This window comes from Nerophis lumbriciformis, linkage group LG15, assembly GCF_033978685.3.
Source record: "Nerophis lumbriciformis linkage group LG15, RoL_Nlum_v2.1, whole genome shotgun sequence".
Lineage (NCBI taxonomy): Eukaryota > Metazoa > Chordata > Actinopteri > Syngnathiformes > Syngnathidae > Nerophis > Nerophis lumbriciformis.
In genome coordinates this window covers 10,091,265-10,105,739 of record NC_084562.2, presented here as the reverse complement: position 1 = coordinate 10,105,739, position 14,475 = coordinate 10,091,265, and the positions used below count along the sequence as shown (strand labels likewise).

The window sequence follows — 14,475 nt, the reverse complement described above, 5'->3', positions numbered from 1 at the left end:
TTATATGGACGGGAGGGGGGAGGTGTTTGTTATGCGGGATTCATTTGTGGCATATTAAATATAAGCCTGGTTGTGTTGTGGCTAATAGAGTATATATATGTCTTGTGTTTATTTACTGTTTTAGTCATTCCCAGCTGAATATCAGGTCCCACCCACCTCTCACAGCATCTTCCCTATCTAAATCGCTCCCACTGCCCTCTAGTCCTTCACTCTCACTTTCCTCATCCACAAATCTTTCATCCTCGCTCAAATTAATGGGGAAATCGTCGCTTTCTCTGTCCGAATCGCTCTCGCTGCTGGTGGCCATGATTGTAAACAATGTGCAGATGTGAGGAGCTCCACAACCTGTGACGTCACGCTACTCGTTTGCTACTTCCGGTACAGGCAAGGCTTTTTTATCAGCGACCAAAAGTTGCGAACTTTATCGTCGATGTTCTCTACTAAATCCTTTCAGCAAAAATATGGCAATATCGCAAAATGATCAAGTATGACACATAGAATGAACCTGCTATCCCCGTTTAAATAAGAAAATCGCATTTCAGTAGGCCTTTAAAGAGTCTGATGACACCCTTAATACCTTAATATTAAAGCAAGTTGAATTATGGCGCTTCATATATGTGGCTTCATTTAGACGTCATGAGGAGATTGGTTGCTTTGCTTATCCTTCTAGTAATGACAGAGGGGGGAAAATGGCAATTAAAAGCAGAAATATCTGAATGGGGAACTATCCTGCATGTTGGGGGGGGTCAGGAATTGAACCTAAACAAAGGCACAAAGAGAGCGGGGACAAAATTAGCTCTTCGTTTTCTCAACTGGGGGGGGTTTCCCTTTAATAGCAGCGACGTGTGGCTCCATTTGAGCAATTCTTGGACGGCAGAGTTCAAAGCGAGTCAGTGGGAGGAGGGCGTCTGTGTGGGGGAACAGCAGACAGTTAAGATGGGATTTCTCATTAGTTGCGTAGCGCTTTGTGTGCTGGCTATCACCACGGCACACCGCTCGCTTGCTTTCTGCCCTGTAATTCCTCTCCCCTCCCCTCCTTTTCCCCTCCCTCAGACCCAAACTGAATACATAATATTGTTCCCCACAAGCCCCCACTCTGAGACGTCTATGTGCGGTTGTGTGATATGTGGCTCTGCACAACAGCGAAACCGTGCCAAAGAGAATACATGACGACTCCACGCACAATTGTCTGGGAATATATATATATATTTTTTTACAGGTTACATATAATCTTAGAGAACAATGTAATTTAAAACATTTGTACGCAGTATGCTGTTTTTTTTTCCAATAAAATACTGGAAAGGATAGAAATGTAGTTTGTCTGTTTTATCCGATTATTAATCGATTAATCAAAGTAATAATAGACAGCTCCTCTCTGAGCTGCCACCTTAACGTGGTAGAGGAGTTTGCGTGTCCCAATGATCCTAGGAGCTATGTTGTCCGGGGGCTTCCATGCCCCCTGGTAGGGTCTCCCAAGACAAACAGGTCCTAGGTGAGGGATCAGACAAAGAGCAGCTCGAAGACTTCTATGGAAATGCAAGAACCGAGACTCAGATTTCCCTCGCCCGGACGCGGGTCACCGGGGCCCCCCTCCGGAGCCAGGCCCGGAGTTGGGGCACGATGGCGAGCGCCTGGTGGCCGGGCCTGTCCCCATGGGGCCCGGCCGGGCACAGCCCGAAGAGGCAACGTGGGTCCCCCCTCCAATGGGCTCACCACCCATAGCAGGGGCCATAGAGGTCGGGTGCAATGTGAGCTGGGCGGTAGCCGAAGGCAGGGCACTTGGCGGTCCGATCCTCGGCTACAGAAGCTAGCTCTTGGGACGTGGAACGTCACCTCGCTGGGGGGGAAGGAGCCTGAGCTAGTGCGCGAGGTAGAGAAGTTCCGGTTGGATATAGTCGGACTCACCTCGACGCACAGCAAGGGCTCTGGAACCACTTCTCTTGAGAGGGGCTGGACTCTCTTCCACTCTGGCGTTGCCAGCAGTGAGAGGCGACGGGCTGGGGTGGCAATTCTTGTTGCCCCCCGGCTCAGAGCCTGCATGTTGGAGTTCAACCCGGTGGACGAGAGGGTAGCTTCCCTCCGCCTTCGGGTGGGGGGACGGGTCCTGACTGTTGTTTGCGCTTACGCGCCAAACAGCAGCTCAGATTACCCACCCTTTTTGGATTCACTCGAGGGAGTACTTGAGAGTGCTCCCCCGGGTGATTCCCTCGTTCTACTGGGGGACTTCAACGCTCATATTGGCAACGACAGTGAAACCTGGAGAGGCGTGATTGAGAAGAATGGCCGCCCGGATCTGAACCCAAGTGGTGTTTTGTTATTGGACTTTTGTGCCCGTCACGGATTGTCCATAACGAACACCATGTTCAAGCATAAGGGTGTCCATATGTGCACTTGGCACCAGGACACCCTAGGCCGCAGTTCTATGATCGACTTTGTAGTTGTGTCATCGGATTTGCGGCCTCATGTTTTGGACACTCGGGTGAAGAGAGGGGCGGAGCTTTCTACCGATCACCACCTGGTGGTGAGTTGGCTGCGATGGTGGGGGAGGATGCCGGACAGACCTGGCAGGCCCAAACGCATTGTGAGGGTTTGCTGGGAACGTCTGGCAGAGTCTCCTGTCAGAGATAGTTTCAATTCCCACCTCCGGAAGAACTTTGAACATGTCACGAGGGAGGTGCTGGACATTGAGTCCGAGTGGACCATGTTCCGCACCTCTATTGTCGAGGCGGCTGATTGGAGCTGTGGCCGCAAGGTGGTTGGTGCCTGTCGTGGCGGTAATCATAGAACCCGTTGGTGGACACCGGCGGTGAGGGATGCCGTCAAGCTGAAGAAGGAGTCCTATCGGGTTCTTTTGGCTCATGGGACTCCTGAGGCAGCGGACAGGTACCGACAGGCCAAGCGGTGTGCGGCTTCAGCGGTCGCGGAGGCAAAAACTCGGACATGGGAGGAGTTCGGGGAAGCCATGGAAAACGACTTCCGGACGGCTTCGAAGCGATTCTGGACCACCATCCGCCGCCTCAGGAAGGGGAAGCAGTGCACTACCAACACCGTGTATGGTGCGGATGGTGTTCTGCTGACCTCGACTGCGGAAGTTGTGGATCGGTGGAGGGAATACTTCGAAGACCTCCTCAATCCCACCAACACGTCTTCCTATGAGGAAGCAGTGCCTGGGGAATCTGTGGTGGGCTCTCCTATTTCTGGGGCTGAGGTTGCTGAGGTAGTTAAAAAGCTCCTCGGTGGCAAGGCCCCGGGGGTGGATGAGATCCGCCCAGAGTTCCTTAAGGCTCTGGATGCTGTAGGGCTGTCTTGGTTGACAAGACTCTGCAGCATCGCGTGGACATCGGGGGAGGTACCTCTGGATTGGAAGACCGGGGTGGTGGTTCCTCTCTTTAAGAAGGGGAACCGGAGGGTGTGTTCTAACTATCATGGGATCACACTCCTCAGCCTTCCCGGTACGGTCTATTCAGGTATACTGGAGAGGAGGCTACGCCGGATAGTCGAACCTCGGATTCAGGAGGAACAGTGTGGTTTTCGTCCTGGTCGTGGAACTGTGGACCAGCTCTATACTCTCGGCAGGGTCCTTGAGGGTGCATGGGAGTTTGCCCAACCAGTCTACATGTGCTTTGTGGACTTGGAGAAGGCATTCGACCGTGTCCCTCGGGAAGTCCTGTGGGGAGTGCTCAGAGAGTATGGGGTTTCGGACTGTCTGATTGTGGCGGTCCGCATTGCCGGCAGTAAGTCGGACACGTTTCCGGTGAGGGTTGGACTCCGCCAAGGCTGCCCTTTGTCACCGATTCTGTTCATAACTTTTATGGACAGAATTTCTAGGCGCAGTCAAGGCGTTGAGGGGATCTGGTTTGGTGGCTGCAGGATTAGGTCTCTGCTTTTTGCAGATGATTTGGTCCTGATGGCTTCATCTGGCCAGGATCTTCAGCTCTCACTGGATCGGTTCGCAGCTGAGTGTGAAGCGACTGGGATGAGAATCAGCACCTCCAAGTCAGAGTCCATGGTTCTCGCCCGGAAAAGCTCTGTCATCCGGGGGGAGCTCAAAGTAAAGCCGCTGCTCCTCCACATCGAGAGGAGCCAGATGAGGTGGTTCGGGCATCTGGTCAGGATGCCACCCGAGCGCCTCCCTAAGGAGGTGTTTAGGGCATGTCCGACCGGTAGGAGGCCACGAGGAAGACCCAGGACACGTTGGGAAGACTATGTCTCCCGGCTGGCCTGGGAACGCCTCGGGATCCCCCGGGAGGAGCTGGACGAAGTGGCTGGGGAGAGGGAAGTCTGGGCTTCCCTGCTTAGGCTGCTGCCCCCGCGACCCGACCTCGGATAAGCGGAAGAAGATGGATGGATGGATGGAATAATAGACAGATTAATCGATTATCAAATTAATCGTTAGTTGCAGCCCTAATATATATACATGCTTAGTAAGCTGGTGTTCTGTTTAGTGTGCTTGTGGTCTGTTTAACTTTGTTCCTGCATAGCTTTTCCTATGCTTCCGGTGCACTTCTCAGCTGCACTATAGCTTTTGCTTTGTCATTAAATATACTTTTACTACCACACCGTCTGCTGTCCTCATTCACCGATTAATCGAAGCAACAGAACATAAAACAACGTTTTTCTAATCGATTAATTGCCCCAGATATGAATATGTTTGTATGTAAGTATGACTATGGCCTTGAGGGCAACTGTGGAGAGCGGGACCTTTTCGAAGTGTGGGAACAATGGCGATGATGTGAGGAAGTGAGCAGAATGTCTCCCAGCAATCAATCCCAGATATCCCTCTGTTATTTGTCAGATATACCCTCTGCCACGCAGGTCATCCGTGACTTGTTCGGTCATTACATCAAAGAGGTCAAGCCCACACCACCCTGTGTCTGCACCATCATTCCTGGCTCTGATGGCGGCCTAATGGCTTGCACTCACTACACTGTAATTAACCTTTTCTTTTTTTACAGGCCACCTGCCAACCAGCTGCAGATACATCGGCAGTCATGTATGTCAAGTAAAACCATAAATGTGTGTGTGTGTGTTTGTGGATGAATCAAGCTGTGAAGAGTACGTGTGCTTGCAACTGCTGACAGGGTCTCCACTCCTCAAGTAGAAAGTGATTGTATCTAAAGTCCAATCATAGCTGACCCAGTGGCCATGAGGCCGTCTGACAGGAGAGCTCATCTTTGCATTATATTCCCATGCAGCTGAAAATGGACGGGAGGTATCGCGACAGTCTGTCTGCTAGGGACGTTGAGACCCGGGATTGCAGAGGCAAGTCATTTTCAAGCTAAATATTGTTCTGAGTCAACTAGGGATTCAACCATGTGAACATTTTATACCACGGATATTGTCACAATTACCATTATAATCACGTTATTGTTAAATGCGTTCAAAAAGTACTTATACTCAGTGGTGTTGTCCCGGTACCAAAATGTATTTCGATACTTTTCGGGACTTCTCTGACTATTTTGCAACGATCACATTTGTTTTAAATTCTAGCCTGCAATCAGATGAACCCCAAGTCCTGATGCTATGCTAACTCTTCTCCTATGCACAGACAATTGTTCATTTTCAAGACAACTCGTGACAACAATATAAAACTGTCTAGCGAGTCTTTTTTTCCACAGAAACAATCATCGTGAATACGACCAGCTCTTTATACCAAACAAGTCCATAGCGTACGCCCTTCAGGGGACCCGTTCAGAGTGTCTTTAAACCTGCCAGCGGTGTACTGAGAGGTGAGCACACAGTAAATACATCGTCGGGCTGCAAATTGAATTACAGGGCACGACTTGACCCGAAACGTGCAATAATCCCATGTCACTCACTGTTCTCACACAGAGGAAGGTGACATTGCAGTAGGAGGAATAGAAAATAAGCATCCATTTTTTTTTTTTCCTTTCAGAAAGCTGTTGCATTCATGCTACATAGCAAGGTGTTACTGCAAACTAATTGAAGGACGAGACAAATATCTTCTAACAACCTGCAGCCCAGCCGTGGCTATGACTTTAAAGAAATGAATCATTATCATGTTCAAGGCCTTGCAACCTGATGCGGTTACATTCACCTTAAAGGGGAACATTATCACCAGACCTATATAAGATATAAACGATGGTTAAAATCAGGCACTTTGAAGCTTTTTTTAGGGATATTGCGTGATGGGTAAAATTTTGAAAAAAACTTCGAAAATAAAATAAGCCACTGGGAACTGATTTTTAATGGTTTTAACCCTTCTGAAATTGTGATAATGTTCCCCTTTAAAGAACTAAGAAACATGAAGGTTTGGTAAGGAGTTGCATTTTGTTGAGCTGAATATATAGTATAATATATGTTTGTGGGAAAATCGCCTCCACACTTCAAGCTAAAAACAGCAGCACACTTCCCCCCCTTCACAATAATAGCGCGGTGCGCCACATCCGGTTTGACTGCGCTGACAAATTAACCTACAAATGACCTTATATAAAGCATAATGTACTTAAAACAGTTTACACAATTATTATGGTTAGACCTAAAATACTGGTCAAATGTATTGCACCAATAAATGTGAGAATTTTTGCATTTAAAGGGGAACATTATCACATTTTTCAAAATGTTACCCATCACGCAATATCCCTAAAAAAAGCTTCAAAGTGCCTGATTTTAACCATCGTTATATACACCCGTCCATTTTCCTGTGACGTCACATAGTGAAGCCAACACAAACAAACATGGCGGAAAGAACAGCAAGCTATAGCGACATTAGCTCGGATTCAGACTCGGATTTCAGCGGCTTAAGCGATTCAACAGATTGCGAATGTATTGAAACGGATGGTTGTAGTGTGGAGGCAGGTAGCGAAAACAAAATTGAAGAAGAAACTGAAGCTATTGAGCCATAACGGTTTGAACCGTATGCAAGCGAAACCGACGAAAACGACACGACAGCCAGCGACACGGGAGAAAGCGAGGACGAATTCGGCGATCGCCTTCTAACCAACGATTGGTATGTGTTTGTTTGGCATTAAAGGAAAGTAACTAGGTTTAAAGCATATTAAATACATTTGGCAACAACATGCACTTTGAGAGTGCAGACAGCCCAATTTTCATCAATTAATATATTCTGTAGACATACCCTCATGTCAGCAGGCCAGGGAAGCTAGGGTCGATATTCTTCTCTTGATCATCTTCGGTGGCATAAGGGACGGCATCCAGGGGGTTTAGCTCACTCGTCTGCGGGAACAAACTGCCGCCATTGCTTGCCGTGCTACCGAGGTTCTTTGTCCCTGAATTGCGCACACACTCCGGCAGATTCAATGGGGGTCTGGCGGCAGATTTCTTTGACTTTATCATTGGAAATGCATCTGCTTTGAGTGTCGCAGGATATCCACACATTCTTGACATCTCTGTCGTAGCATAGCTTTCGTCGGTAAAGTGTGCGGAACAAACGTCCAATTTCTTGCCACTTTCGCATCTTTGGGCCACTGGTGCAACTTGAATCCGTCCCTGTTCGTGTTGTTACACCCTCCGACAACACACCGACGAGGCATGATGTCTCCAAGGTACGGAAAACAGTCCAAAAAACGGAAAATAACAGAGCTGATTTGACTCAGTGTTTGAGAAAATGGCGGATTGCTTCCCGATGCGACGTCACATTGTGACGTCATCGCTCCGAGAGCGAATATTAGAAAGGCGTTTAATTCGCCAAAATTCACCCATTTAAAGTTCGGAAATCGGTTAAAAAAATATATGGTCTTTTTTCTGCAACATCAAGATATATTTTGACGCTTACATAGGTCTGGTGATAATGTTCCCCTTTAATTAACAAACATTTGATAAAATTCTATTTGACACAAAAATTACACACTCTAAGTGAGTGAATAAGTGAATTTTTTTTTTTTTTTTTATTGAAAAAAGGACTAGCAACAATTAAAACGTACAAACTGAATTGTATTGTTTTTTATATTGCTATTGATATTTAAATGTATTGTTATTACCATTAATTTACTTGTTGAGGTTCATTCGTTATTAATTTATGTCGGGGTTTTTTTAGTTGAGTTTAGTTTAGTTTTTATTTGAAGGGACAATGCACAGAAACATTAAGCTCAAAGACAGATATGTTCTGTACCAGATTATAGCTAAATAGCTCATTTCCATATGCAGTCCCTGGCTACCTAAATTAAAGGGATACAAAAATCATGCAATAAAATTATGACAATAAAATCATACACAAGTATTAAGAAAAATGTCATAAAATGCCCTTTCGTGGACACATACTTAATATACAATACAACCACACCTCCTTTACATCATCACACAAAGACAATACATGCTCTTTTAACTATATTTAAAGTTTTGTTTTGGTGGTACAATACATAGTCATGTTTTCAAATTATTGAATAATCGTGTAATTAATTGTGATTAATTACACGGGGTGGGGCTCGGTTGAAAGAGCGGCCATGCCAGCAACCTAAAGGTTCCTGGTTCGATCCCTAGCTTCCGCCATCCCAGTCACGTCCGTTGTGTCCTTGGGCAAGACACTTCACCCTTGCTCCTGATGGGTCGTGGTTAACGCCTTGCATGGCAGCTCCCGCCATCAGTGTGTGAATGTGTGTGTGAATGGGTGAATGTGGAAATAGTATCAAAGCGCTAAAGTACATTGAAGGTAGAAAAGCGCTATCCAAGTATAACCCATTTACCATAATCGTCCAGCCCTACAATTAGACTACGTTTTCTGACAAACCACCCCTTTGGATCGCAAATTCTATTGTAAATTCTACTTACCGTATTTTTCCGAGTATATGTCGCACCGGAGTATAAGTCGCACCTGCCTAAAATGCATAATAAAGAAGGAAAAAAACATATATAAATCGCACTGGAGCCCGGCCAAACTATGAAAAAAACTGCGACTTATAGTCCGAAAAATACGGTAATCGGGCACCTATTTAAAATAAGGAGAAGAAGAACTTGGTGGACTTGACGGGTTAAGCGGGATATAGTTCAACGGGTTCTACTGAAACATAATTTTAAAATGTACAGTATATACATTATGAATCAGTATAAATATTAATTGTTTCTTTAAAGGAATGTCTTTAAGTGCTTTCCCAAAGTCGGGATGTACAAAACCCAAAACCAGTGAAGTTGGCACGTTGTGTGACTCGTAAATAAAAACAGAATACAATGATTTCCAAATCCTTTTCAACTTATACACTGCAAAAAGTGAAATCTAAGTAAGATTAAATATCTCAAATAAGGGTGATATTTGCTTATTTTCTGTCTGATAAGATAATTCTTCTCACTAAGCAGATATTATGTTAGAGTGTTTTACTTGTTTTAAGGGTTTTGGTCCTAAATGATCTCAGTAAGATATTACAGCTTGTTGCTGAGATTTTATGACCTATATTGAGTAAAACATGCTTGAAACTAGAATATCAACTGTTGCAAAGCTGTGTCATCAACACTCAGAAGTGTAAAACTACTTTTTCAAAGTAATCATTTCTTATTTCAAGCATGAAAACAAAAAAATCATGATTTTGACACAATTGTGTCTCATAATTAAAACAGATGACAGCCAAATGGACTTTGCTGTTTTATTTTCAATGACACAATAGAAAATACGTACTCATATAGTAGTACAGTTGGCATAGTACAGTAAACTGACAGTTAATATTTAAACATTTAACATTTCAAACAATTTTGAACAGAAATAGTTCATGCACGTTCAGATAAATTCTTCAAAATTACAATAAAAAATGTTGTCCGGGGGCCGGGCTGTATATATGCGCACTAATTGACTGAAAGAGCACGCACTTGGCGCGATGATGTCATGTTATCCATGGAAAAATGCATTTTTAGACAACATGATTTGCTTGAGCGGCTAGGAGACCCCGAGAGTAACAAGCGCTTGCCTTGTTGCCTTTCAATTAGGAACAATAAATTAGTTAGTATAAGTTTGCTGGTTTCAAGAAATGTAATGCCGAGCGCATATCATTATGTCAAGATAATGGCACTAGCATTTACTTACTTAAGAATATTTTTCAACATATTGAGCAAAAAGGTTAAAAAAAAAAATTCTACCAAGAAAAGTGCACTTGTTATTAGTGAGAATATTCTTATTTTAAGGTATTTTTGGGTTCATTGAGGTTAGCTAATTTGACTTGTTTTAGAAAGTCTTGACAAGCCAAATTTTCTTAATTTTGCTTAGTTCAAATAAAATACTCCTCATTTTTGTATTTTTTTTTCTTGTTTTTGAACACTGACTTTTTGCAGTGTATTCAGTTGAATAGACTGCAAAGACAATATATTTAATGTTTGAACTGAGAAACGTAATTTTTTTTTTTGCAAATAATCATTAACTTAGAATTTAATGGCAGCAACACATTGCAAAAAAGTTGGCACAGGGGCATTTTCATCACTGTGTTACATGGCCTTTCCTTTTAACAACACTCAGTAAACATTTGGGAACTGAGGAGAACAATTTTTGAAGCTTTTCAGGTGGAATTCTTTCCCATTCTTGCTTGATGTACAGCTTAATTTGTTCAACAGTCCGGGGGTCTCCGTTGTGGTATTTTAGGCTTCATAATGCACCACACATTTTCAATGGGAGACAGGTCTGGACTACAGGCAGGCCAGTCTAGTACACGCACTGTTTTACTACGAAGCCACGCTATTGTAACACGTGGCTTGGCATTGTCTTGCTGAAATAAGCAGGGGCGTCCATGATAACATTGCTTGGATGGCAACATATGTTGCTCCAAAACCTGTATGTACATTTCAGCATTAATGGTGCCTTCACAAATGTGTAAGTTACCCATGCCTTGGGCACTAATACACCATCATACCATCACAGATGCTGGCTTTTCAACTTTGCATTTATAACAATCCGGATGGCTCTTTTCCTTTTTAGCTCAAAAATGATGTAGTATTGTAAAACTAACTTGTAACCCATACCTGCAACAACGAGGCGCGCTGTACGAGTAGAAATGGATCCCAGGTTTTCGATGGTGGCGACACACTGGTAGGTGCCCTCATCGGGTTTGTTGTGCTTCGAGTGAACCACGTGGGTGAAGAGCAGGGAGCCGTCGGGAAGGATGCGCCGTCTCTCGTCTGAAACCAGACTCATGAAGGTGCCGTCCTTCTTCCACTCCATACGCGCTGGTGTGGTCGCATCGCTGTGCACCGAGCAGTTGAGCAGCGCAGCGTTGCCCCGGACTGCCACCGTGTCTTGGGGCTCCACAGTGAACCAGAAAGGGCTGAAAGGCTGTGGCGCAGATGCTGCGAGAGTGGGAGAAAATGTATGGAAAGTTTTAAAACCAGAACAAAGTGGTCGACTAAAAATTCAGTTCTATAATCTTCTGAACGTTACAAAAAAATACGACCATACTCGACAACACCAATATTTTAGGTTCAGATGGCTCAGATAAAACGGCCACCGATCAGCATCGGACAATTTAGGGGAAAATACGATCGTCATTGCCGATTAATGACTTAACGGCAATCCTCTCTGGCTGGCACTGTATTTATTTTAAGTCCCTCGGCTAATAAGCGGCATCAGCTAATAATGTGTCTCCATTAGGAATGGGTGCCGAATTCGGTACCGACTGAATCCCGCCGATGCTACCAGGTACCGATTTGCGTAAAATCCAACGGTGCCAAGTTACGGAATCTGGGCTGCGCGGTACTTGGCGATCACTTCAGCAGCACTGAGAGTGGACTCAGCCCAACTACCGCTAGGTAATGTTGCAATTTCCAAAACCAACAAAGAAATTGACTCAAAAAAACGCTCCAAGATAAAGTACCAATGATTGTCACACACACACGAGGTGTGGCGAAATTGTTCTCTGCATTTGACCCATCACCCTTGATCACCCCCTGGGAGGTGAGGGGAGCAGTGAGCAGCAGCGGTGGCCGCGCCCGGGAATCATTTTTGGTGATTTAACCCCCAATTCCAACCCATGATGCTGAGTGTCAAGCAGGGAGGTAATGGGTCCCATTTTTATAGTCTTCGGTTTGACTTGGCCGGGGTTTGAAATCACAACCTACCGATCTCAGGGCGGACACTTAAGTAAGTAATTAAGTAACCTACACACTCAAAGTTCGTACATCCACACGCATATGTACAAACTGTACATATGCAAGCACATATGCATACATACACTCATCACCTTTCATCAAACATATATTACCGTTGTTACCCAAGGGGAAACTGGGTAACACATGGCACACTGACAAAGCTTAACCTATTGTTACTATAACAATCTACAAGGTTAATACAGTTCGCTTCTCTGTCTTCCCCTCTATTCATCTGCTTTCTTTTGTATTTCAAGTTATCATTACATATATGTATTGTTGCATTTGAAACAATTGTATTGTTTATAATAGAGGTAAATTATTGTTGTTATTCATTATCAATAGTGATATTTCTATTGGTATTTGTATTGCTCCATTTGTAGTGTAATAATGTCCATTGTCATTTCTGTTATTATTATTTATTTCACTAACTGCTTCTTTGCTATCACTTTTACCATCATATTTGTACATATCCTATTTTCTCTTTCTATCCCCTCCTGCTGCACCAAATAATAATATAAAACCATTTAATAAACTCAAATACAAATAAGGCAACAATCTGTACAGCCGATACGGGCATCTACATCAATCAATCAATCAATCAATCTTTATTTATATAGCCCTAAATCACAAGTGTCTCAAAGGGCTGCACAAGCCACAACGACATCCTCGGTACAAAGCCCATCATCAACAATATAATTTGCCTGAGTGGCTGGACAGGAAAAAAAAAAATAATAATAATAACGCTCCAACATAAGTTGGTGTGTTAATACTAGCTTGATGCCAATATACTTTGGCTTTGCTATTGACATGCTACTGGCTGACTCATTAGCAACTTTACATGGCGATTTCAACACCTCCAAATGTGTTAATGAAAATTACAACCATCAAACAGCTGGTGTAAGTACAATACTTACATTATTAACACTTTCCAGAGTGTGTATTTGACATGCAACTGCAACTTAATGTCATACTTGCAAATGAGACTGAGCAATGTGATAATAAAACAACATATAACAACTGCACAGCAGTTATCATAATCGATGAGAAAAAATTTGATGTAATTATCAGAAACAATATTTATTGACTTTGAGGACAAAAACCAAAGGATCTAAACGAGTCGTAGATGGTAGCTTTTGCATTTTTTTGTTATTGTGTAAGTCGCACCGGCCGAAAATGCATAATAAAGAAGGGAAACAACATATAAGTCGCACTGGAGTATAAGCCGCATTTTTGGGGGACATTTATTTGATAAAATCCAACACCAAGAATAGACATTTGAAAGGCAATTTAAAATAAATAAAGAATAGTGAACAACAGGCTGAATAAGTGTACGTTATATGAGGCATAAATAACCAACTCAGAACGTGCCTGGTATGTTTACGTAACATATTATGGTAAGAGTCATTCAAATAACTATAACATATAGAACATGCTATACGTTTACCAAACAATCTGTCACTCCTAATCGCTAAATCCCATGAAATCTTATACGTCTAGTCTCTTACGTGAATGAGCTAAATAATATTATTTGATATTTTACGGTAAATTGTTAATAATTTCACACATAAGTCGCACCTGAGTATAAGTCGCAGCCCTGGCCAAACTATGAAAAAAAACTGCGACTTATAGTCCGAAAAATACGGTACTATTTTTTTTAATTTTGCAAATTTAGTAAAAATAAACAACAAAAAAATTTGAGGCTGTAATTGCAACAAAATGTGCACCAATGTAATTTTGTATTTTTTAAAATTTATTTGTAATAAATTTGCAAAATAAAAAAAACCTTCCACATTGTTATTATGGGGTATTGCGTGTAGAATTTTGAAGACAAACATGAATTTATTCCATTTTGGAATAAAGCTGTAACATAAAATATGGAAAAGGTGAACAATGTGAATACTTTTCATATTCACTGTAATAAAAAAGAATAAAGAATTAGTTTGAATTTTGTGTTGATGCTGTTACCAAAAATAAATCGGAAAAATTGACAGTTAATACATGTGATCGGTATTGGCCGATCTCACTCATAAAACCTTGATCAGAACATATCTAACTAAAATAACATCTTACATTTTTTTTTCCAACGGGAACAAAAATGTCTAGATGTCTTTGATTTTATTGAAATCGGGATCTATGAGTACTTTAGTAGACCAAAACATGTGCATACCAGTACTTAAGTACTCATAAGAAAATTACTGCTTACTAAAACTGAAAACTAACTGCATGACTGCTCAAACAATGAAAACAAAGTTTCCCAAGAAAAACATTGTGTCCAATCGGAGGCTTTTCATTATAAAAGCCACAAGCCCCAATGAAATTGGAAAGAAGGAACTGACAAATGTAATCCAGACTTTTGCTCCCTGGCAAGTTAATATCACGTCTATAAGAACGCAGAGCAATGAAGGAGTTAGAGACTTTGGGACAAAATTGCAATTTCCT

General features: G+C 43.0%; 1 protein-coding gene across 8 annotated transcripts in view; it reads right to left on the bottom strand.

Moving 5' to 3' along the window:
• The window catches only part of neo1a (neogenin 1a), a 450,891-nt gene that overhangs the window by 296,229 nt on the left and 140,187 nt on the right, over window positions 1–14,475 (bottom strand). For all 8 annotated transcript variants that reach the window (XM_061974884.2, XM_061974877.2, XM_061974881.2 and 5 more), the window contains exon 2: window positions 10,915–11,238. In XM_061974884.2, coding sequence (XP_061830868.2) covers window positions 10,915–11,238 — 324 coding nt within the window. The remainder of the gene's footprint in view (window positions 1–10,914; window positions 11,239–14,475) is intronic.